Consider the following 26070-nt stretch of genomic DNA (forward strand, 5'->3'; position numbering starts at 1 on the left):
GGGCCCCGACTGGGACGTGAGTGAGGCTGCACCCGGATTGGTATATATTGCCCTGGTCAGCATGATTTAAGCATATGGCCAAGCCTGTCGGTTCTTCGGGACAGTAATTATAGGAAGAATACAGGAAAGTTTTACGAAGATGTTGCCAGGACTTGAGGGCGAGTTATGGGAAAGGCTGAATATGACAGGAGAATGATAGGAGATCTTTTTAAAAGCATGAGGGGTATAGATAGGGTAAATGCAAGCAGGCTTTTTCCACTGAGGTTGGGGTAGACTTCAACTAGAGGTCATGGGTTAAGAGTGAAAGGTGAAATGTTTGAGGAGAACATGAGGGAAACTCCTTCACTAGGAGCATGGTGAGAGTGTGGAACTGCAGTGGAAGTGGTGGATGTGGGTTTCATTTCAACATTTAGGAGAAATAAAGATAGGTACACAGATGGGAGAAGCATGAAGGGCCATGGTTTGGGTGTGGGTGGCTGGGATTAGATGTGGACTAGGTGGGCTGAAGGGCCTGCTCATTCTGTAGTCTCTTGGAGACTGGACAGACTGTGACTGTTTTCCCTGGAGCAAAAGAGGCTGAGGGGAGAGCTTATAAAATCATAAGGGAAGTTGATAAAACGGATGGTCACATTGTCCTTTCCCCGGCGAAAGGGCATTTAAAACCGGACAGCACAGGGACTTACCGGGGGAGGTAGAGAGTTAGGGGACATAATGGGGTTGGGGGAGGAGGGAAAGAGTTTTGGGAAGTACCAGGGGAGGGACAGGGAGAGTTACTGGAGGTACCGGGGGAGAGAGAGTGAGGAGATCTATCAGGGCGAGGGAGAGAGAGCGAGTTATGGGACATGCCAGGGGAGGGAGAGAGGGTTAGGGGAACATACTGGGGGGAGGGAGAAAGGGGAAATGACTGTGTTAGGGGATGGAATGGGGAAGGAGGAGGACAGGTTCAGGGACTGATGGGTGTTGGCAGGAATTGGGGTGGAAGTGGGAGGGCAGGGTTAGGGAGTGGCTCAGAGGTGGGATTATGGACTGACTGCTTCCCCCCAACACCCCTCTCCATCCTCTACCTCTGCTGTGGAGAACCAGCTCCCTGATGGCGCGGCGTGTCCCGGATCAGTCTGATAGCCTTGTGCACCTCATTCAGCCCCACGTGCATGACCACTTCCTCCAGGTAGCTGAGCGTGACGGGGTGCTGCAGGGTCCTCCACCGGTGCTGTGGGATTTGACCTGCACAGGGCGACACAACCCCCTCGTCAACACCCTTGGGCTGAGCGTTGCCGCCTCAGCCACCTCACAAACCGTCAGCAGAACTAACGAGCTGAGTATTTACGGTAGCGTATCTGAGCAACACTATTACAGCTCCTGCGCTGTTCTTATGAAGCCTCTGCAGGTCTCACTGTGTTCTCTCCGGGTGCTCCTGTTTCCTCCCACAGTCCAAAGTCAGACCGGGTAGTTCAGCTGGTCATTGTAAATTGTCCCATGATTAGATTAGGGTTAATTGGTGTTGTGGGGTGTCTGGGGCGGTGTGAATGGCTGGAGGGCCTATTCCACACTGTATTGCTAAATAAATAAATTCATATTTCTTATTTTAACAGTATATTTTATGTATTGCACTGTACTGCTGCTGCAAAACAAAACATTTCTCCACACATGTCGATGATAATTAACCTGATTCTGAAATGTACCGTTGAAAGAATTCTGACTGGGAGCATCTCGATTTGGGACAGGACTGCAAATAGGCAGCTGTGAAGATGGTGGACTCTGTCCAGTACATCATGGGCACATCTCTCCTCACCAACGTCCATCCTCAAGGATCCGCATCATCAGGGCCATGCCATCTCCTCACAGTTGTCATCAGACAGGAGGTACTGAAGGCTGAAGCCCAACATCACCAGGTTCGGGAACAGCTACATCCCTTCAGCCATTCGGTTCTTCACCCAACTAGCACAACCTGAATCACTGCCTTGATACAGGAACACTCTGACCACTATAGAAAGCATTCTGTCTGCATACATAACGGCTGGGCACAGCAACTGCTCTGTATGTTACTGGAAGAAACTGCAGAGAGTGGTGGCCACAGCCTCCCCTCCATGGACTCTGTCCACGCTTCTTGCAACCTTGGTAATGCAGCCAGCTGAATCAATCACACCATCCACCCAGACATTTTCTCTTCTCTCCTCTCCCATCAGGCAGAAGATACAAAAAACTGAAAGCACGTCCCACCAGGCTCAAGGACAGCTTCCATCCCACTGTTGTTAGACTCTTGAATGGACCTTTGCCTCACAATCTACCTCATTATGGTCTTGCAGTTCATCATGTACTTGTACTGCACTTTGTCTGTAGCGTTTATTCCGCTGTCACTCCTGGTTCACTGCGTTGTGTAATGATTTGATCTGTGTGCACAGTATGCAAGACAAGCTTTTAACTGTACATGTGATCAATTCTAATACTTTGATCACTTGGCATCACAAAGGATTTTGTATTTGTTTCTGTGCTATTTGTGTTCTTTCAGGTAAAAATCGACTATAAATTGTGTTTGTTTTGTTTTTCTTGTGAATGCTGCTTCAAGTAGGCTTCTTGCAGCTCCAGCGCGTACATAATAAATTTCACTTTGACTCTGTAGGACGCTGGGTGGTTGGAGATTGTGCGCTTTGTGGCTGAACCGAGGTCAGACACTGTCTTCAGTTTTATGTTACCTCACCCACCCCCGTGCATTCATCTGACAATAAATTCAACCTTGACCCCTCGAGTCCAGTGACAGACTCCAGTCCAGAGGTTGTGTTGGCCTCAGTACCACACAGTTCCCTGCACTCGGTCAGGTCAGTGGGAAAACCTCTCCCCATCCTGCAGAACGTACCCCCGGGTGCCTGAGCAGGGCCGGGGACAGAGTGAGGGTCAGCAACTTACTGTACATCCTCCAAAGGACGTAGAGTGGGGGGCAATGGTCCGGATCAATGGTCAGGATGTCCCACAGGGTGCGAACACGGAGCATCACGTTACCGCACACCCAGACCGGGGGCTCCTGCAAACACACAGACACAAGTCAGCACACTTTCCACTGACACCTCTCCCCAATTCCGAGACACAGGCAGGCGGGCAGAAAGAAAGCAATGCAGAGGGATGGAGAGGGGTCGAGGGCGGTGGGAGAGGCGAAGATGGCAGAGAGGGGGCGGGGCAGCGGGGGGGGAGAGACTCACACACTTCTGAGATGAAGGTTTGTGTTCGTATCAACATAACCCCACCCTCTGAACCCCTCCCACGCTTCTCCCTGAACCCTTACCTGACCACCAGCTCTTCCCCAACCCCCATGTGCCTGCTGGGTGTGCCTGCCTCTCTGTGAGATTCCTCCCCTCCAACTGTTCACTCCGTCCTCGGCTGAGTTTGCATTAAGCTCAGCGTGGCTCATTTGCAGCCGGGGGGGGGGAGGGGGAGGGTGCTGGGCGAATAATGGTGCAGCATGGACTGCCACCGGCCCCCGAGGTGCACGTGTACCTGTGGCGTGGCGCGGGCATGTCGCGAGGTCAGCACCAGCCGCAGCAGGTGGTGCGACAGCTCGAGCCGCTGGAAGTACCAGACCAGGTTCCAGAAGATGATGGGATGGTTGTCGATGAGTTCAACCTGCGACAGCACCGAGTCTCCTTCATTTTCCAGCAGGCTCTCCACCTCCTTGCGCAGGACCAGGGGGCTAACGTAGGCCACCGTCACCCGCTCCGGCTCCAGCTCCCCAGCGCCGCACCCCAACCAGCTCTGCAGCATCTCAGCGAGGAGAGAAAGACAATGTCTGTGTTACAGGCCAACGTCTGTGTTACAGGCCAACATCTGTGTTGTAAACCAACGTCTGTGTTACAGGCCAACATCTGTGTTGTAAACCAACGTCTGTGTTACAGGCCGGCATCTGAGTTGTAAACCAACGTCTGTGTTACAGGCCAACATCTGTGTTGTAAACCAACGTCTGTGTTACAGGCCAACATCTGTGTTGTAAACCAACGTCTGTGTTACAGGCCAACATCTGTGTTGTAAACCAACGTCTGTGTTACAGGCCAACATCTGTGTTGTAAACCAATGTCTGTGTTACAGGCCGGCATCTGTGTTGTAAACCAACGTCTGTGTTACAGGCCAACATCTGTGTTGTAAACCAACGTCTGTGTTACAGGCCAACATCTGCGTTGTAAGCCAATGTCTGTGTTACAGGCCGGCATCTGTGTTGTAAACCAACGTCTGTGTTACAGGCCAACATCTGTGTTGTAAACCAACGTCTGTGTTACAGGCCGGCATCTGTGTTGTAAACCAACGTCTGTGTTACAGGCCAACATCTGTGTTGTAAACCAACGTCTGTGTTACAGGCCAACATCTGTGTTGTAAACCAACGTCTGTGTTACAGGCCAACATCTGTGTTGTAAGCCAATGTCTGTGTTACAGGCCGGCATCTGTGTTGTAAACCAATGTCTGTGTTACAGGCCGGCATCTGTGTTGTAAACCAATGTCTGTGTTACAGACAAACATTTGACATCTGCATTACAATAAAAAAAATCTGAGTGACAGGCAAGTGCCCAAGTGGCAGTCCAGTGTTCAATAGGTCAACATTCAATAGGTACATTTAACGTCAGAGAAATGTATACAATATACATCCTGAAATGCTTTCTTTGCAAACATGCACGAAAACAGAGGAGTGTCCCAAAGAATGAACGACAGTTAAAACATTAGAACCCCAAAGCCCCAACTCCCACCTCCCACACACAACCAGCAGCAAGGCAGCGACAACCCCACCCCCACCAGCAGCAAGGCAGCTTCAGCACCCTCCGGGCTCTCGAGCGTGCAGCACGCGTCAATAAAGACACAGACATTGCGGTACCCAATAATCCAACACCACAGGCTCTCTCTCCCTCCCCGTTTCACAGCGAGAGAAAGACACAGACATTGCGGTTCCCAATAATCCGACACCACAGGCTCTCTCTCCCTCCCCGTTTCACAGCGAGAGAAAGACACAGACATTGCGGTACCCAATAATCCAACACCACAGGCTCTCTCTCCCTCCCCGTTTCACAGCGAGAGAAAGACACAGACATTGCGGTACCCAATAATCCAACACCACAGGCTCTCTCTCCCTCCCCATTTCACAGCGAGAGAAAGACACAGACATTGCGGTACCCAATAATCCGACACCACAGGCTCTCTCTCCCTCCCCGTTTCACAGCGAGAGAAAGACACAGACATTGTGGTACCCAATAATCCGACACCACAGGCTCTCTCTCCCTCCCTGTTTCACAGCGAGAGAAAGACACAGACATTGCGGTTCCCAATAATCCGACACCACAGGCTCTCTCTCCCTCCCCGTTTCACAGCGAGAGAAAGACACAGACATTGCGGTTCTCAATAATCCGACACCACAGGCTCTCTCTCCCTCCCTGTTTCACGCATCAATAAAGACACAGACATTGCGGTTCCCAATAATCCAACACCACAGGCTCTCTCTCCCTCCCCGTTTCACAGCGAGAGAAAGACACAGACATTGCGGTACCCAATAATCCGACACCACAGGCTCTCTCTCCCTCCCCGTTTCACAGCGAGAGAAAGACACAGACATTGTGGTACCCAATAATCCGACACCACAGGCTCTCTCTCCCTCCCTGTTTCACAGCGAGAGAAAGACACAGACATTGCGGTTCCCAATAATCCGACACCACAGGCTCTCTCTCCCTCCCCGTTTCACAGCGAGAGAAAGACACAGACATTGCGGTTCTCAATAATCCGACACCACAGGCTCTCTCTCCCTCCCTGTTTCACGCATCAATAAAGACACAGACATTGCGGTTCCCAATAATCCGACACCACAGGTTCTCTCTCCCTCCCCGTTTCACAGCGAGAGAAAGACACAGACATTGCGGTTCTCAATAATCCGACACCACAGGCTCTCTCTCCCTCCCTGTTTCACGCATCAATAAAGACACAGACATTGCGGTTCCCAATAATCCGACACCACAGGCTCTCTCTCCCTCCCCGTTTCACAGCGAGAGAAAGACACAGACATTGCGGTTCCCAATAATCCGACACCACAGGCTCTCTCTCCCTCCCCGTTTCACAGCGAGGGAAAGACACAACAAACAACTCGCTGATTTATGTTGTTACAAATCTGGTGTGTCGCTTTTTCCAAGCTCTGCGCCAGGAAAGTTGGCACCAGAAAGGTGCAGCTCTCTGGGCACGCAAGCCTTGCTAATGTTCCATGTTCTGTCAGGGGCACGGGCCTAAAATCAGCACATCCCCGGAGCCACAAAATCCCGGAACCCTGACAACATGCCTGTCTTCCAGGCCGGGTCTGGGCGATAGACAGCGGCGGCTGATCACTTTCCGCTGTCAGTCTGGGATCCCCCGCGTCTGCAGTTTGTATCCACGATCTGGGTACAGCCTGGCACTGGAGCCAGTGACTGGGCCCACCGGGAGTGGCCCAGCACTTAGCAATGGCGAGCGTAAGACTGGAATTGAACTCCCCTAGCTGTTTGTAAGGAATTGTGGTTTCTTCTGGGAGTTTCAGTTTCCTCCCACTTCCCAAAGACGCGTCGGTGAGGGTTAGGAAGTGTGGGCGTGCCAGAAACGTGATGATACTTGTGGGCTGCCCCCAGCACATCCTCACACTGTGTTGGTTGCTGATGCAAATGACACCTTTCTCTGTATGTTTCCAAGTGCTTGTGACAAATAAAGCCACTCTTTAACATTTGAACTTGTGGCTGACCTGCCAGGAGCTGGAGGTGGGATGGTGTGAAGTCATCCACTCATCATACAGGTATCTCCTATAATATTAGAAACCTCTACCCTGGGGAAAAGACTGTCTCTGCCGCTGCCTCTCGGTATTTGATAAACCTCTGTTAGGTGGCGTCTTTTTCTGTACAAAGCTACAATTATTACAAATTCAAACCACCACAGAGCAAGCAAAAGCCAGGCAGATGATGACTAACACATATTTCCAAAGTTGACACTATTCCACTTCCCGCACACCCCTCCACCCACCCACAACCGGTGCCCAATGTTCCTGAAACACCCCCATATCGCCCATGGAAAGAGTATGTTGTTATTCGATAGCTGGCTGAGCATGGACCTAGCCACTGAGCATTGCTTGATCAGAACCCTCCACCACTCATCTCCAGCACCACAGATAGCTATGAAAATACGGAACAGCATGAATTCTCTGACGCTCCACAGAAAACCACCCACGTTTGTACAGCCTCTTCATGCCCTCTCACCCAGATAGATCCTGGTGAAACTTTTCTACTCACTCTCCAAAGCTGGCCAGAACTGAACACAGTACTCCCTCACCCAAAGTTTTATACGGCTACCAGTAACTTCCGGAGCCTCCAATGTCCTGAGTGGTGAAGGGGTTTAAATTTCAATGTGGAGGATGGATTCGAGGGACAGGCAGGTGGTAGGAGGTTTGGGAGGGAGAGGTGGACTCACCAACATGCTGCTCCACCGGCTGGCACTGTCCGTCACTGCCTCTTCCTCGCTCAGGATTTGACCGCGGTCACTCAAGATGGGCGACTGGGTGCTGCTCCCCGAGTGGTCGGTCAGGGACAGAGGGACGCTGGCGCTGCTCACTGAGCCTTCCTGCGAACTGCAATCAATCACAGCGTGAGCCACCCGTTAACTTCCTCACAGAAGCAACCTCAGCGACCGAGGCACAAGCAAGAGCTCGAGGGATAGACAGGGAGAGACTGGGAGGGGGGGGCAAGAGGGGAGGGGTGGGGCGTGGTGGAAGGGAAGATGCAAGAAGGAAGGGGAGGGTGTAGAAGGAAGGGGAGAGGGGAGAAGAGAGAGGAGGCCGAAGGTAGGGTGTAAGGGGGAAAAAGGGGGATGAGTGAGGGGATGGGGGGTGAGAGGGCAGAAGGGGAATGAGGGGGCAGAAGGGAGAAGCAGAGAGGCAGAAGGGGGAGGAGAGGAGAAGGAGGAGAAAGGAGAGGGGCAGAAGTGGTAAGAAGGAGGGGACGGGGCAGAAGGGGGATGGGAGGCAGGGCAGAAGGGAGCAAAAGTGGATAAAGGGTTGAGAGGGAGAAAAATGAGGTGGGGAAGGGAGTGTGGGGGAACATAGGGAGATGGGGAGAGGGGGAGATGGGGAGTGGGGGAAAGATGGGGAGTGGGGGAGGATGGGGAGTGGGGGGAGGATGGGGAGTGAGGGAGATGGGGAGTGAGGGAGATGGGGAGTGGGGGAGTTGGGGTGTTGATGTGGAGTGGGGGGAAGATGGGGCGGGTGGTGGTGACGGGGAGTGAGGGGAGGGTGGGGAGTGAGGGAGATGGGGAGGGTGTTAATGTGGAGTGGGGGGAAGATGGGGCGGGTGGTGGTGATGGGGGAGTGGGGGGAGGATGGGGAGTGAGGGAGATGGGGAGTGGGGGAGTTGGGGAGGGTGTTGATGTGGAGTGGGGGGAAGATGGTGGTGACAGGGAGTGGGGGGAAGATGGAGAGTGGGGGGAGGATGGGGAGTGAGGGAGGATGGGGTGTGGGGGGAGGATGGGGTGTGAGGGAGGATGGGAAGTGAGGGAGGATGGGGAGTGGTGGAGGATGGGGAGTGGTGGAGGATGGGGAGTGGGGGGGAGGATGGGGTGTGGGGGGAGGATGGGGTGTGGGGGGAGGATGGGGTGTGGGGGGAGGATGGGGTGTGGGGGGAGGATGGGGTGTGGGGGGAGGATGGGGAGTGAGGGAGATGGGGAGTGGGGGAGTTGGGGAGTGGGGGAGTTGGGGAGTGGGGGAGTTGGAGAGGGTGTTGATGTGGAGTGGGGGGAAGATGGGGTGGGTGGTGGTGACGGGGAGTGGGGGGAGGATGGGGAGTGGGGGAGTTGGGGAGGGTGTTGATGTGGAGTGGGGGGAAGATGGGGTGGGTGGTGGTGACGGGGAGTGGGGGGAGGATGGGGGGTGAGGGAGATGGGGTGGGGGAGTTGGGGAGGGTGTTGATGTGGAGTGGGGGGAAGATGGTGGTGACAGGGAGTGGGGGGAAGATGGAGAGTGGGGGGAGGATGGGGAGTGAGGGAGGATGGGGTGTGGGGGGGAGGATGGGGTATGGGGGGGAGGATGGGGTGTGGGGGGAGGATGGGGTGTGGGGGGAGGATGGGGTGTGGGGGGAGGATGGGGTGTGGGGGGAGGATGGGGTGTGGGGGGAGGATGGGGTGTGGGGGGAGGATGGGGTGTGAGGGAGATGGGGAGTGGGGGAGGATGGGGAGTGGGGGAGGATGGGGGAGGATGGGGAGTGGGGGAGGATGGGGAGTGAGGGAGGATGGGGAGTGAGGGAGGATGGGGAGTGAGGGAGGATGGGGAGTGAGGGAGGATGGGGAGTGAGGGAGGATGGGGAGTGAGGGAGGATGGGGAGTGAGGGAGGATGGGGAGTGAGGGAGGATGGGGAGTGAGGGAGGATGGGGAGTGGGGGAGGATGGGGAGTGGGGGAGGATGGGGAGTGGGGGGAGGATGGGGAGTGGGGGGAGGATGGGGTGTGGGGGGAGGATGGGGAGTGAGGGAGATGGGGAATGGGGGAGTTGGGGAGTGGGGGAGTTGGGGAGTTGGGGAGTGGGGGAGTTGGGGAGGGTGTTGATGTGGAGTGGGGGGAAGATGGGGTGGGTGGTGGTGACGGGGAGTGGGGGGAGGATGGGGAGTGAGGGAGATGGGGAGTGCGGGAGTTGGGGAGGGTGTTGATGTGGAGTGGGGGGAAGATGGGGTGGGTGGTGGTGACGGGGAGTGGGGGGAGGATGGGGAGTGAGGGAGATGGGGAGTGCGGGAGTTGGGGAGGGTGTTGATGTGGAGTGGGGGGAAGATGGGGCGGGTGGTGGTGACGGGGAGAGGGGGGAGGATGCGGGGTGAGGGAGATGGGGAGTGAGGGAGATGGGGAGTGGGGGAGTTGGGGAGGGTGTTGATGTGGAGTGGGGGGAGGATGGGGAGCGGGGGGAGGATGGGGAGCGGGGGGAGGATGGGGAGCGGGGGGAGGATGGGGAGTGAGGGAGATGGGGAGTGAGGGAGTTGGGGAGGGTGTTGATGTGGAGTGGGGGGAGGATGGGGAGCGGGGGGAGGATGGGGAGTGAGGGAGATGGGGAGATGGGGAGTGAGGGAGGATGGGGAGTGAGGGAGGATGGGGAGTGAGGGAGGATGGGGAGTGAGGGAGGATGGGGAGTGAGGGAGGATGGGGAGTGGGGGGAGGATGGGGAGTGGGGGGAGGATGGGGAGTGGGGGGAGGATGGGGAGTGGGGGGAGGATGGGGAGTGGGGGGAGGATGGGGAGTGAGGGAGATGGGGAGTGAGGGAGATGGGGAGTGGGGGAGTTGGGGAGGGTGTTGATGTGGAGTGGGGGGAGGATGGGGAGCGGGGGGCGGATGGGGAGCGGGGGGAGGATGGGGAGCGGGGGGAGGATGGGGAGCGGGGGGAGGATGGGGAGCGGGGGGAGGATGGGGAGTGAGGGAGATGGGGAGTGAGGGAGTTGGGGAGGGTGTTGATGTGGAGTGGGGGGAGGATGGGGAGCGGGGGGAGGATGGGGAGTGAGGGAGATGGGGAGATGGGGAGTGGGGAGTGAGGGAGATGGGGAGTGGGGGGAGGATGGGGAGTGGGGGGAGGATGGGGAGTGGGGGGAGGATGGGGAGTGGGGGGAGGATGGGGAGTGGGGGGAGGATGGGGAGTGAGGGAGATGGGGAGTGAGGGAGATGGGGAGTGGGGGAGTTGGGGAGGGTGTTGATGTGGAGTGGGGGGAAGATGGGGTGGGTGGTGGTGACGGGGAGTGGGGGGAGGATGGGGAGTGAGGGAGATGGGGAGTGCGGGAGTTGGGGAGGGTGTTGATGTGGAGTGGGGGGAAGATGGGGCGGGTGGTGGTGACGGGGAGAGGGGGGAGGATGCGGGGTGAGGGAGATGGGGAGTGAGGGAGATGGGGAGTGAGGGAGATGGGGAGTGGGGGAGTTGGGGAGGGTGTTGATGTGGAGTGGGGGGAAGATGGGGTGGGTGGTGGTGATGGGGAGAGGGGGGAGGATGCGGGGTGAGGGAGATGGGGAGTGAGGGAGATGGGGAGTGGGGGAGGATGGGGAGTGGGGGGAGGATGGGGAGTGGGGGGAGGATGGGGAGTGGGGGGAGGATGGGGAGTGGGGGGAGGATGGGGAGTGAGGGGAGGATGGGGAGTGAGGGAGATGGGGAGTGAGGGAGATGGGGAGTGGGGGAGTTGGGGAGGGTGTTGATGTGGAGTGGGGGGAGGATGGGGAGCGGGGGGAGGATGGGGAGCGGGGGGAGGATGGGGAGTGAGGGAGATGGGGAGTGAGGAAGTTGGGGAGGGTGTTGATGTGGAGTGGGGGGAGGATGGGGAGCGGGGGGAGGATGGGGAGCGGAGGGAGATGGGGAGATGGGGAGTGAGGGAGATGGGGAGTGAGGGAGATGGGGAGTGAGGGAGATGGGGAGTGGGGGAGTTGGGGAGGGTGTTGATGTGGAGTGGGGGGAAGATGGTGGTGACAGGGAGTGGGGGGAAGATGGAGAGTGGGGGGAGGATGGGGAGTGGGGGGAGGATGGGGAGTGGGGGGAGGATGGGGAGTGGGGGGAGGATGGGGAGTGGGGGGAGGATGGGGAGTGGGGGGAAGATGGAGAGTGGGGGGAGGATGGGGAGCGGGGGGAGGATGGGGAGCGGGGGGAGGATGGGGAGTGAGGGAGATGGGGAGTGAGGGAGATGGGGAGTGAGGGAGATGGGGAGTGAGGGAGATGGGGAGTGAGGGAGATGGGGAGTGGGGGGAGGATGGGGAGTGAGGGAGATGGGGAGTGGGGGGAGGATGGGGAGCGGGGGGAGGATGGGGAGCGGGGGGAGGATGGGGAGCGGGGGGAGGATGGGGAGCGGGGGGAGGATGGGGAGCGGGGGGAGGATGGGGAGTGGGGGGAGGATGGGGAGTGGGGGGAGGATGGGGAGTGGGGGGAGGATGGGGAGTGGGGGGAGGATGGGGAGTGGGGGGAGGATGGGGAGTGGGGGGAGGATGGGGAGTGAGGGAGATGGGGAGTGAGGGAGATGGGGAGTGGGGGAGTTGGGGACGGTGTTGATGTGGAGTGGGGGGAAGATGGGGCGGGTGGTGGTGATGGAAAGGAAGTGGAAGTGATGGCACGTCTCCCAGTGATCAGAAGGGAGGGAGGATGGGGAGGTAGGTTGAGGATGACGGCCACTGACCTGGGTGTCGGGATTTGAGGTTCATGTATTTCGACACTGAGCAGAGGGACGAAGGAGGAAGAGCAGGAGGGGCAGCTGGTGTTGAGGTTGGAGTCGTCAGCCGCCCAGCCAGCCATGATCTCCTCGTCGTAGACCAGTGAGGCGCAGCTCGTGCAGCGTGAACAGCTCGACAGGAGCACCTGGGGGCAGGGCAGAGAGCGGGTCACACACAGCAGGACAAGCCTGAGGCACCGGTGGCCCCTGCAGCTTTCTCCCTCTTCCCCCCCTCACCTCGACGGTGGATGTCTGCAGGCTGCAGGATGATGTTCTGGATCGCGAGTCTGCCATCTCTCGCAGGTCTGAGCTTGATGAGTCGAAGTCAGTGGATTCACGGTCGGTCGCCGAGACCCGATCCTGGAAACGCAGCGAGTCGGTCACTGAGTGTTGGACAGTATGGGGAGCAGGAGCTCCCTCTGTAACCTGCCTATGCACCAATACCCCTACGTGTTTCTGTAAAACCCTCCAGCCACTACACCCCTCCCCGTCTGTGACCCCCTCCAGTCCCTCCAACCCTCCCCGTCTCCTTAATCCCCTCAACCTCCTACACCCCTCCCCGTCTCCGTGACCCTCCAGCCTCCACACCCCTCTCCGTCTCCTTAATCCCCTCAAGCCCCTACACCCCTCCCAGTCTCAACCCCCTGCAGCCCCTACACCCCTCCCCATCTCCAACCCCCTCCAGCCCCTACATCCCTCCGTCTCCATAACCCCCTCAAGCCCCTACACCCCTCTCCATCTCCATGACCCCCTCCAGCCCTTATAACCTTCCTTGTCTTCATAACCCCCTTCAGCCCCTAAACCCCTCAACGTCTCCATAGCCCCATCCACCCCCTACGCTCCTCCCCATCTTTGTGACCCCTTTCAGTCCCTACACCCCTTGCCGTTTCACTAACCCCTGCCCCATGTACCCCTCGCCTTCACTCACCTTATTAATGTTCTTATATTTTTAAATTCCGTGGAATATCTCAGTTATAGGAACAGGCCCTTCAGCCCAATATGTCCATTCTGACCATCAACCACCTATCCACAGGACCCAGTTTGGAACTGGCCCGGCCTTAATGACTTAATTACTTGTCCTGAGAAATCTGTACATCCACCCCTTCGGGCAGTCTATTCTGACAAAGGTTCCTGGAACTGTAACATTAATCTGTTGTCCTCATCCAGCCGGAGACTGGCACAGGCCCAGGCCGGAACGCTCAGCTGCTCCCCCTCCCCGGCACAGCAGAGTAGCTTAACCTGTGGAACGGTAACCACAGACGCAGTGTGACCAGCTGAGTGCCTCTAGCACCTTCTGTTCCTGTTCTGGTATGTTCTTACTTTTCTAGCTGGGTTTCTCTGACCTTGCCATATTTGATCAGTCCTGCAGTCCTCTCCTCCAACAGGACCTCATCCTTGCCGTAGGGTTTGGAGGCTTGCGTGCCTCAATGACCCAGAGAGCTGTGTTGGATGGAGTCAGGACTTTAGAGTAGTCAGGACTTTAGAGTCACCCATGCCAAATGGGTCAAAGGGTTGAGGTCAGACTCAGAGTGGCCCTTCGGTCCTCCAGATTGGGGGGGTTCAGCTCAGGGCCAACAACCCTGACTGGTCAAACAAAACTGCTGGAGAAACAGCAATGATGATTCTGCCCAAGATTTCCATTTGTAGACTCCGAACCACGTGTTCATGGTTTTGTGTAGGTCTTGTAGCTTTAGTTTTTGGTTTGTTGGGTGGTAGAGTTAGTCTCCTGACTTGGTGTGTCTGGGTAATCTTCTTTTGTCTGGTGGATTTGGAGCTCCTTTCCAGGGACCACGCTAAGACAGTAGCGCGATATTAATATGCAGCAGCCTCTCCGGACTCTGGATTGGGGATTGCCAAATGTTATGTGGATTTTTTGGTGTAGTCCGTTTTGTCGTGCACTTTTGTGATATCATTCTGGAGAACGTGGTCTCATTTTTTAACTGCATTGCATTGTGGGTTTCTAAATGACAATAAACTGAAACTGAACCAAACCTGGGGCACAATAGAGAAGATGGCCAAGGACACAGAGAGATGGGGGACCTTCATTGCTGCCCTACACTCCAGTGGCGTAGCAGCAGTAGCTAACTAACAGAAGCCTCTAACTTCATGCACGCACACAATCAGACAGAAAGACTCGCGCAGACAGAAAGACCGATGTGGAGTCGGAAAGATAGGCATTCAGGTGCAAGGACGGACGCAGACACAGATGCACAGACAGACAGAGGTGTAGACACAGAAGGAAGACAGACACACAGAACAAGGATGGACACGTGGACTCGGAAGCACGGACACAGATGCAGAGAGAAAGGGAGACTCGCACAGACGAGCAGAAAGAGACCCATCTGCTGCTGAGTGGAGCGGCTTCCTGGGCCTGGCGCTCACCTCACTCTCCATGTCTCTTGCTGCCTGCGGCCCCAGTCTCTCTGCTGAGCCGGTCTGCTGCGCCAGGGAAGAGGAGCGCCCAGCACTCCGGCTGGGGGCCTGTACTGGTCTTCGGTTGGACGAGGCGGGTCAGCAGGCTTTGGATCTTCCGGAGAGCCCGCGGCTAGTGAGCCGGACGTTGTTGGAGTTCTCATCCAGTCCACTGCAACCCCTCCGGCCAGACTGGCCCCCACCCTCGGGAGACAGAATGTCAGTCTGGGACGCGGGGGAGGCGCCCTTGGGTGGCTTGAGACGGCGGGAACTGGTGAACGGAGCCCGGAGGCCAGCTCTAGATGGCCCATTGGGCAGACGGTCCCGAGACGAGGTTCGGCTGACCCTGCTGGCCAGACGCCCGGTCCAGTGGGGGGAAGCAGAGCCAGGGCTCCGGTCGGAGAGAGGGCTGCTCTTGGTCCTGGCACAGCTGGTGCTCCTGCTCTTTACCAGGGGAGGGGAACAAACTTCCCAATCCAGGCTGCCACTGCTGCCTGACCAGGTGGTGTGTCTCTGCAGTATGGCTCGGGGTCCAGCCTTCACACCCTCCTCCTGGGTTCTATCTGTGTGGAAGAAAAGAGAGGGCAGCGTTAACCTGAACCCTGAATCTCTCCCCATCCCATAAATCCCCTCCCTCTCTCACACCCTGTCCCGTCTGTGATGTCCTCCACATCCCATAACCCCTCCCTGTCTTTGTATCCCCTGTGATTCCCCCCAATCCCTCATCCGTCTGGGAAGGGGTCAGAGACTCACCCTGCACAGTCCCTGCCTCCAGCCGTCCATGTCGCTCCCGGAGGGGCCTGCGGAACTGGGCCGTTGCTAGGATGACGTTACGGAGTTTTGCCCACCTCAGGCGCCCCCCCTGACTGCGGGACGGCCACTTACTCTCCAGCACCGCCTGTGGTTGGGGGGGGGTGGGGGGGGAGAAAGAGTGGTCAGTGTGACTGTGGTTTGGTGTGGGGAAGGGAGCACAAGATTGAGAGAGGAAGGAGTGACATAGGTGGGGGGAGCGACAGAGGTATGGGGGAAGGAGTGACGGAGTTGGGGGAGGAGCGACGGAGGTGGGGGAGGAGCGACAGAGGTGGGGGAGGAGTGACGGAGGTGGGGAAGGAGCGACAGAGGTGGGGGAGGAGTGATGAAGTTGGGGGAGGAGCAACGGAGGTGGGGAAGGAGTGACAGAGTTGGGGGAGGAGCGACAGAGGTGGGGGAGGAGCGACAGAGGTGGGGGAGGAGCGACAGAGGTGGGGGAGGAGTGACGGAGGTGGGGAAGGAGCGAAAGAGGTGGGGGAGGAGTGATGAAGGGGGAGGAGCAACGGAGGTGGGGGAGGAGCGACAGAGGTGGGGGAGGAGTGACGGAGGTGGGGAAGGAGCGACAGAGGTGGGGGAGGAGTGATGAAGTTGGGGGAGGAGCAACGGAGGTGGGGAAGGAGCGACAGAGTTGGGGGAGGAGCGACAGAGTTGGGGGAGGAGCGACAGAGGTGGGGGAGGAGCGACAGAGGTGGGGGAGGAGCGACAGAGGTGGGGGAGGAGCGACAGAGGTGGGGGAGGAGCGACAGAGGTGGGGGAGGAGCGACAGAGGTGGGGGAGGAGCGACAGAGGTGGGGGAGGAGCGACAGAGGTGGGGGAGGAGCGAAAGAGGTGGGGGAGGAGTGATGAAGTTGGGGGAGGAGCAACGGAGGTGGGGGAGGAGCGACAGAGGTGGGGGAGGAGCGACAGAGGTGGGGGAGGAGCGACAGAGGTGGGGGAGGAGCGACAGAGGTGGGGGAGGAGCGACAGAGGTGGGGGAGGAGCGACAGAGGTGGGGGAGGAGCGACAGAGGTGGGGGAGGAGCGACAGAGGTGGGGGAGGAGCGACAGAGGTGGGGGAGGAGTGACGGAGGTGGGGGAGGAGTGACAGAGGTGTGAGAGGAGTGACAGAGGTGGGACGGTGTGGATTGAGCAACAGAAGGGTAGACGAGAGGTGAGGCCCAGCTGCCCCTCTCATCCCACCTTGTTGTAGTATCCGTAGGTGACAGCATTGGGGATGATTCCAGCCTTCTTCATCTCGTGCAGTACGCGGACTGCCAGCACCGGCTCCCCATATTGCCCACACAACTGCATCAGCATGCGGTGACACACCTGAGGGGGCAGACAGAGGTAGAGAGAGAGTTGCACTAGATCTGTGACCCCCTACCTGGTATCTGGTGAAGAGTCCCAGAGAACCAGGAGAGGCACGCCTTGTTCTGACAGCACAGAAACAGAGCCTATGGCCATATCTGCCCATCCCAAACTGTCCCACATCAAGTGCCCTGCCTTAAGGAAGGTGGAATCTGTGTGTCACAGAACACTGGAACAACATCCCATCCCAAATTCCCTCACTACTTAGGGATGGATTTATAGAAACTGATTAACCCACTAACTCCGCATGTGGCTGAGATGTGGGGTGAGCCCTCTGGGGGAACTCACACAGCCTTAGGGAGAATGTGCAAACTTCACACACACACCCTCACCACCCTCTGGGGCAACCACGTTGCCCCTTGGGTCCCTTTTAAGTCTTTCTGCCCCGCCTTAAACCTGCACTGACCTGCAGTTGAATCCCCTATCCCCTCGTGATTTTGCACACCTCTGTAAGTTCATTTGAAGAGAGAAAGCCCCAACCTGCTTAACTGGCCTCTATAACTTAGACCCTCAAGTGCTAGCATCTTTGTAAATCTCCTCTGAACTTTCTGAGTGTACACACGCAGGCCCAGAGGCGGAGACTGAAGTAAGCCAGCAGCTCTGTCCACCATACCAGCGGTTCAGCTTGGCTCCAGCCTCAGTTTACTATCACTGTAATCAGGTACAGTACTTCAGACCCTGCACGTACTGGTGTCTCTATCAGCAAACAAACCACCCCAAAGTACTTCAAATCATAGTTGAAATACTCCGTACTTCAGCCAGGCTTGTTTGAAGAAATCTCTGCCCAATTAACAGTTGCATATAACCTGTAGCACTGGAGATCCCAACACTCTAGACTGCTGCAATATTACGATAAGGAATGCCTACCATTCCATGCCCTTACAGCGTTTTGGGAAATCTGATCACTTGGCTGCACACAGGCAGAGGCTAAAGAGCGAAGCTCCAGAGATTAGAACAAGAGGCAGAGGAGCAGTTACAGGGTTGCTTCAAGACAGTGGATATAAATGAATAAGCCATGGTTGTAACAGACTTTATTAAAATAGCTGTAGATGAGTGTGTCTCACAAAATCATTCCCGACCTTCCCCTGGATGAACCGGGGCTGAGAGCCAGATCAGTGGCATTCAGGTCTGGTGACCAAGTAAGAATCAGGAGGTCCAGGTATGAGCTCTGGAAGGGGGTGAAGTGGTAACTCCAGACTGGATGTGAATCACTGAAGGATGTTCAGCTGTTCAACTGTTACAACCCAGCAACATGGGCGACAAGAGCTTCGCTTCCAGATGAGCTCAATGTCTTTGACACTCACCTTGACTGTCAACACATGGAGGAGCCTTCACAAACTCCACAACCCCTCATGATGATGTGATTTCAAACTCAGAGAGCATCTTTCAGGAGGGTGAGCCCACAAAAAGCATCCGGCCCAGACTGTGTACCTGGCCGAATACTAAAGACCTGTGCTGATCAACAGGAACGTTCACTGAGGTCTTTAAACTATCGCTTCAGCAGTCCAAGGTACCCACCTGCGGGCCTCAAACATACCTATGCCTAAGAAGAACGCGGTAACCTGCCTCAGTGAATATCTTCCATTGTGATGACATGTTTTGAGGGGGTTGGTGATGAAACACCCTCAACTCCTGCCTGAGAAGCAACTTGGATCTGCTCCAATTTGCTTACTGGCACAACAGGGCCATAACAGATGCCATTTCACTCAACTGTGGAGCATTTGGACAGTAAAGATGCAAACATCAGGATGACTACAACCCGGCATTCAATACTGTCATCCTTCAAAGCTAATCAATAAGCTTCAAGATGTTGGCCTCAATACATCCTTGTGCAATTGGAAAATCCTGACCAGCAGGCCCCAGTCAGTTTGGATAGGCAACATCTCCTCCCCGATCGCCACCATCGCAGATGTATCACAAAGCTGTGCGCTTAGCCCCCTGCTCTACTCACTTTACACTTATGACTGTGTGGCTAAGCACAGCTCCAAAGCCATATTCAAGTTTGCTGACAAAACCAGCTGTAGACGGAATCAAAATGGTGACAAATCAGCATACGGGAGGAGATTGAAAATCTGGCTGGGTGCTGCCACAACAACCACCCCTCACTCAATGTCAGCAAGATCAAAGAGCTGGTTATTGACTTTAGGAGGAGAAGGCCAGAGGTTCATGAGTCAATCCTCATCAGGGGATCAAATTCCTCGGTGTTAACATCTCGAAGGATCTGTTCTGGGCCCAGCACACAAATGCAATTACGGAGAAAGCACAGTGTGCCTCTACTTCCAAAGAAGTCTGTGAAGATTTGGCATAACATCAAAAACCTTTTAGATGTGTGGCTGAGGTCATATTGACTGGCTGCATCACAGCCTGATGGGGAAACACATTGCCCTTGAACAGAAAACCCTTCAGAAGGTTGTGGATGTGGCCCAGTTCATCACGGGTAAAGCCGTTCCCACCACCGAGCACATCTGCACAGCGCTGTCACAGGAAAGCTGCGCCATCACCAGGGAACCCCCCCCCACCCAGTTCACGCTCTCTTCTCACCACTGCCATCAGGAGCCTCACGACTCACACCACCAGGTTCAAGAACAGTTATCACCCCTCAGCCATCAGGCTCTTGAACCAGGGAGATAACCACTCAACTCAACACTGAACTGTTCCCACAACCCATGGACTCACTTTCAAGGACTCTCCATCTCAAGTTCTTGATATTTATTGCTTATTCATTACTATTATTTTATTTTCTTTCGCATTTGCACAACTTATTGTCTTTTGCACCTTGGTTGTTTGTCAGCCTTGTCTTTCAATGATTCAGTTACGGTTGTTGGAGTTACTGGAGGCGGGGTGAAGTCAAGATGGTGCTAAACGGCATCTCCTTTGCTTGCATCTTCGGAAACAGCTCTGGTATCTGGGGAGGTTCTTCTGATGGCCCTGACCTGGAGTTACACTCTGACCTTGGCTTGTGGGAATGGGACCCGCTCTCAGGGCCTGGAAGACGAACACACCTTCAGCGTTCTGGGATTTTGTGGCGCTGGGGATTCCAGCCCGTCTGAAGCATCGCCGGAGAACACGGAACAGCCGGAGCTGCCGGGGGTTGTGTGACGAGAGCTGTGCCTTTTTGGTGCCAACTCCCTGGGCACAGAGCTTGGGAAAAGCAACACAACAGACTTAACGTTGTAAATTAGCGAGTCGTTTGTTATGTCTCCCCTCTCACTGTGAAGTGGGGACACCTCTTTTTCCCTCATTAGGGAGAGGGAGAGCATGTGGTATGTTGATATACCGGGTGAGCGAGTAGTCTTTGGGGTACTGCAAGTCTGTGTCTTAATTGATGCTTTGCTGCACGCTTGAGTTCTTGGTGCAGAGTGCTGATGCTTTTTTGCTGGTGGGGGTGGGGGGGTCAATACCTTGCTGCTGCTTGTGTGTGGGAGGGGCAGTTGGGGTTCTAACATTTAACTGTCATCCATTCTTTGGGGCGCTTCTCTGTTTTCATGGATGTTTATGAGGTAGAAGAATTTCAGGATGTATATTGTATACATTTCTCTGACAGTAAACGTACCCACTGAAACCTACTGAGCGTGCCCGCAAGAAAACAAATCTCAGGGTTGTATATGCACTTTGATAATAAAGTTACTTTGAACTGCTCTCCCTGGCATTTCCCTAAGGAGCCCCTTGGGATGAGGGCTTTCATGCTCCCACTTTCCCTTTCTGCCCTGGACACCAAGTAGGTGGCAACATTGCCACCCCTCTCACGTGTTGGGCACCCTACCCATCTATGGACACTACTCATCAGCCAGCAAGGTCGTGCAGGATGCTGAGTCGCACAAGTAAGCGAAGAAGAGAGTCTTCCCTCCATGTACTTGTACTGCAGTCAATAAGCCAGGCCACTTGGCCCATCAGATGTATACTAGCTTGAAGAGTAATCCAGTCAGTCCACGTTGCTGAGGCCACACCTGGATAATTTCAAAGAGTTTTGGCTACCCTGATGTTATTAAATTGACAAGAGTCCAGAAGAGATTTCCAAGGAACTTTTTGGGACTCCAGGGCCTCAGTTATGGGGAAAGGTTGAGCGTGTAGGGACATTTTTCCTTGTAACGACTGAGGGAGTGATCTTACAGAGATGTAAGAGGGGAATAAATAGGGTGTATGCACACAGCCTTTTTCTTAGGATTGGGGAATCAAACACTAGAGGAGTTAGGGTTGTGGTGAGAGGGGAAATAAGAACCCGAGGGGCAACTTCTTCACTCAGAGGGTGGAAAAAGCTGCCAGAGGAAGTGGATGAGGCAAATACATCAACAGCATTTGAAAGATACTAGAACAGGAAAGGATTAGAGGGATATGGACCACATTCGGGCAAACGGCTCTAGGTTAGATGAACATCTTGGTCAGCATGGACTAGGTGGGCCGAAGGGCCTGTTCCATGCTGTATAACACATCCTAAACTAACTTTTATTTTGCTCTGTTTGCACCTGAGAACAGATCAGACCGATAATCTCTCTTTCGAACCTGGGCTCATCTAACCCCACTCACACCGTCCAGACGGTCCAAACTCCCCACACCTTGGCCCAAGTTTATTTCTGATCTTCAGCAACAGGGCTACTCTTAGTTTGTCATTAACTCCACAGCTGTGGAACCTTGCTTCATACAAATACCCCTCTCTACCAATCCCAGGAATTACCTCTGTACTTGGGAAGGTGGAAGGCAAAATGCTGAGCTGTACAACACAGCACCAGGTCCTGTGGCCTAGGTTTGTATCTGCAGATCTGGCCCCATAAAGACAAAGACTCTGTGACTGGCTTGGGAGTTCCCTACAATGGGGTGGATCAGACCGCAGGAACAGCACGCACCTCATCGGGCAGGACCACCTTCTTGGCCTCCATCTTCTTCAGCACGTCGTAGGCGGTGTGAAGGGCTCGGATTTTCAGCTGATTGGCTCGGACCAGGGTAGGGAGGTAGATAAACCACAGGGCGTAGCACTGGCCCAGGAGATACTTGGCCCACATCTCGGGGATCACAGAGTACTTCAGTGCAACCTTCTGCGCCAGCTTGATCTCCTGCGGATGTGAACAATCATCAGCTCTCCAGCCTGAACATTACCCTCCTGTTTCTCTCTCCCCACAGCCTACGAGGGCATGATCGTGAAGAGCTCAGTAAAGTGATCTAGAGCAGAAATATTGCTCCGTTTATTTTCCCTCCCCTCCAGTCAAGGGGTGTGAATATTAAAAGGCCTAGGTAGAGTGGGCAGTGGCTCCTTAAGGTTGTTATATCAAGGGTAGGTAGTGGGTATAAGCTCCCACTACCTATTTAATCCTCCCAATGCGTGCATCTCAGATAGCCTCTGACAAGTAATCCAGCTCCTGGCCTTCACGTGTGGCTTAGCTAAGCCCTGTGGAACCATTTCTACTGAAGGGAGAAGGGGCAAAGGTGGGTTACTGGTGCCTTAAAACCAGTCGTTTTGGTTAGATGGGGCTCATCTAGAAGAAGGAAAACTCTGATCTCAAACTTCGGCTGCATTGCAGCTATGCCCAACCAGAGGGAAAAATCCGGAGCTGGGATCACTAAGGTAATCCTACGTTGAGTTCAACACTGACTGGCAACTTTTGTGACACCACTGGGGCCAGATTGTATCAGTCTCTGCCGTTCCTTTGAATTCATCAACTGCGTGGAGAAGGGCAGCCTGCTGCATGGGGGACAGCTTGCTCTCCATATCGTACTGTCCTGGCTTGAGTATCGTGTAGACAGCTGGGACGACCCTGGTCAATGGAAGGCCTCAGGCAGAGCGCAAATGGGGAGGACGTTTCCTGCTCTGGGGGAGTCTAGGACCAGAGGGCACAGCCTCAGACCAGCAGGATGTCCACTTAAAACAGAGATGAGGAACAGAGCCAGTAGTGTTATTCTGTTTACTTTTAAACCTGTGTCATAAATGCACCTTATTAGTCTTTAGATCATTAGTGGTAATGTTACTTTATGTGTTGTGTGTGAGTTTTATGTACTGGTCCAGAGGAATGTTGTTTTGTTAGGCTGTATACATGCGTACAGTTAAATGACAATAAACTGAACTTGAATTTCTTTAGCCAGAGGGTGGTGAATCTGTGGAATTCATTGCCACAGACGACTACGGAGGCGTGTGACAGGCAGGTGGAGGAGGGGGGAGTGAGAACAGCGACAGAGCCTGGGAGGTGATGGGTGGATTCAGGTGGGGAGGGTGTGATGGGCAGATCGAGGAGGGGGGAGTGGGAACAGCGACAGAGCCTGGGAGGTGATGGGTGGATTCAGGTGGGGAGGGTGGGATGGGCAGATCGAGGGGGGGGGAGTGGGAACAGCGACAGAGCCTGGGAGGTGATGGGTGGATTCAAGTGGGGAGGGCATGTGACAGGTAGGTGGAGGAGGTAGGAGTGGGGACAACAATGGAGCCTGGGAGGTGATGGGTGGATTCAGGTGGGGAGGGTGTGATGGACAGATCGAGGAGGGGGGAGTGGGAACAGCGACAGAGCCTGGGAGGTGATGGGTGGACCCAGGTGGGGAGGGTGTGATGGACAGATCGAGGAGGGGGGAGTGGGAAAAGCGACAGAGCCTGGGAGGTGATGGGTGGATTCAGGTGGGGAGGGCATGTGACAGGTAGGTGGAGGAGGTAGGAGTGGGGACAACAATGGAGCCTGGGAGGTGATGGGTGGATTCAGGTGGGAAGGTTGTGATGGACATATCGAGGAGGGGAGAGTGGGAATAGCGACAGAGCCTGGGAGGTGATGGGTGGACCCAAGGTGACAAAGGATTGCAGATGATACAATCTGATAGAAGAGGGAGGTGGGGAGGGGAGGGCAGAGGGGGGGGGGGAGTGTGTGGGTGATGAGCAGATAGAAACAGGGTGAAGAGGCCAGGGTGGGTGTAGGAGAGCCTGGGAGATCAGGGATCAAGAAGAAAGAGTCAAGAGGCAGAAGAGGAGCAGGTGACCAGAAGTTGGAGAATTCAGTGTTCATCCTGTGAGGTTGCAGACTACCCGGTGGGGGGCGGGGGTGCGAGGGGGTTCTCCCTCTGGATGGCGTTGAGCCTCACCTGGCAGTGAAGGCAGCTGAGGGCAGACAGGTGAGTGTGGGAGTGTGGGGTCAGGGAGGGGAATTAAAATGGCTGGCAACAACAAATGGTGGATAGAATGTGGTGGTAGGTGACGCAGTTGCCCATTCTGTGCCTGATCTTGTATCAGGACAGAAACCCCCCCCAACACTGGGACAGTGACCCCTATGTCGGGACAGAGACGCAGTCTAGCTGTAGTACAAAATGCAGTTAAAAACAGAGTCATCTATGTCGATCACCTGGATGTGAATGCACAGGGTAGATGATACTAAAATAGGCAGTGCTGTTCACAATGAAGTCTGCTATCAGGATTCACAGGGGGATCTTGATCAATTGGGTAAACGGGCCAAGGAATGGCAAATGGAGTTTAATTCAGATAATTGCAAAGTGTTGCTTTTTAGGAAGGCAAATGTTCACACTTATCAGCAAGGTCCTGGGGAACGCTGTAGAAAAGAGGGACCCTGAAGTGCAAGTATAGGGTTCCTTGAAAGGGGCGTCACAGGTAGAAAGAGTGGTGAAGAAAGCTGGTCTTCATCAGTGAGAAATTGGGATATTATGTTGCAGCTGTACAAGATGCTAAAGAGGCCACATATGAAATACTGTGCTCAGTTTTGGTCACTCTGCTGTGGGAAAGATGGGATTAAAATGAAAATATTACTGAGGATATTTACAGGGATATTGTTGGGATTAAGGGCAAGAGTTATGGAGACTATTTCTCACCAGAGTACAGGACAATGAGGGTGACCTTTCAGACTTATTAATTAATCATGGGTACACCAAAACAAACTTACAGAGGTGTACAACATCACGAGGGGCAGAGAATATGCACAATCTTTTCCCCAGGGTTCAAGAATCATGGATTAGAGGGCACAGGTTTCAGGTGAGAGGAGAGAGATTTAACTAGGAAGCATTTTTTTCCACCCAGCCCGACGACCCAAGCTGTAATAGCATCGTGCTAACCACTACGCTACAGTGGTTACTCGGATAGCGAAGGTTTGGGGATGTGGGGCAAACAAGGGTAAGTGGGACTGGGTTAGACGCTGATTGGTGTGGATGAGTGGAGCCTGGTTCTGTGGCAGGCGGAGTACCTGCTTTGTCCTCCGGGGGGCAGGGCTGCTGGGGGCGCTGCTCCGGGGCTGGCTGACGGCATGCTGGCTCTTTGGAAGCTCCTGGGGCTCGCCGAACAGCTCGGGCCTGAGCAGAGGAAACCCATCGTAGCTGCGAGAATGAACAAAAACTCCCATCACCATGCCGGATTGTCAACAGCACCAAGCAGTGCACGCGGGGCAGGCAGCCTTCCTGCAAACCCGTTCCTCCACCCTGCCGACTCCCCTCCAATTTAAATGTCTATCCAACTCTTTCTACAATGACCTCCCTAGCATTGAGGACATCTCCAAAAGGCCTTACAACAGTTGCAATTCCCACCCCCCAATCACCAGGACAACCCCCCACCCATCACTATCAGAGAGGAGGCACAGGAGCAGGCTGACACACACTCAACGTTCTAAGAACAGCTTCTTCCTGTCCAAAATCAGATTTCTGAACAGACAATGGACCCACGAACACTACCTCAGTATTTGCACTACTTATTTAATTTAATTTTTTTATACACGGGGGATTCTGGTTAATTGAGACACATTGGACTGGGATATTTTGGCCCAATTAGGAGGCTGCCCCAATTCCGAAGTTCCATAGAAATAGTATAAAAAAATACATTTTTCCCTTCCTCCACTATTGATGGTGCCCTCAGCCACATCTCCTCCATTTCCTGAACTTCTGCACTCAACCCATCCTCCTGCCATTTTAGCGGTCATCTCCACTTACAAAACTAAGATTCATGGAAAGGTATAAAAAAGACAAACTACTGTTTAATTGAATAAATAATTATGTACTTAAATGCAATACAGAATAAATCAGAACATTACCAATACCTCTACAGTACTATAAAACTGTGCAAAAGCTCCGAATAGTTGTCAGCACAACACTGCCATGTTCTTTTGGTTGGCTGTAAATGAACAGAATCGGCACAGACACCCAGGGTAATTTCTTTCGGCTAGTGTCAAATCTTTTCACATTGGCAGGGGTCTGAAATTTCTTTTAGGCCAATCAAAGATCACTGCTTTTTGAATCAGCATCCGTCGGCCCAGGTGTATAACAAAACAAGCACAAGTAACTGGTGCTTTTATGAAAATGTTTGCTCTAAGCATGTCGAACAGTCACACAAGTGCCTGCGACTGATGCTGATTAGAAATTGTTTGG

The 26070-nt window shown here is 54.6% G+C and overlaps 1 protein-coding gene across 1 annotated transcript in view; it reads right to left on the reverse strand.

Moving 5' to 3' along the window:
• The window catches only part of LOC132399582 (DENN domain-containing protein 4B-like), a 148484-nt gene that overhangs the window by 92264 nt on the left and 30150 nt on the right, over positions 1–26070 (reverse strand). Inside the window, 11 exon segments of the mRNA XM_059980094.1 lie at positions 1065–1224; positions 2905–3019; positions 3490–3753; positions 7444–7600; positions 12146–12324; positions 12416–12538; positions 14561–15153; positions 15344–15488; positions 16579–16707; positions 21588–21794; positions 24900–25029. Of these exon segments, the coding sequence (XP_059836077.1) occupies positions 1065–1224; positions 2905–3019; positions 3490–3753; positions 7444–7600; positions 12146–12324; positions 12416–12538; positions 14561–15153; positions 15344–15488; positions 16579–16707; positions 21588–21794; positions 24900–25029 (2202 nt within the window).

The sequence above is a fragment of the Hypanus sabinus genome, chromosome 9 (assembly GCF_030144855.1).
Source record: "Hypanus sabinus isolate sHypSab1 chromosome 9, sHypSab1.hap1, whole genome shotgun sequence".
Lineage (NCBI taxonomy): Eukaryota > Metazoa > Chordata > Chondrichthyes > Myliobatiformes > Dasyatidae > Hypanus > Hypanus sabinus.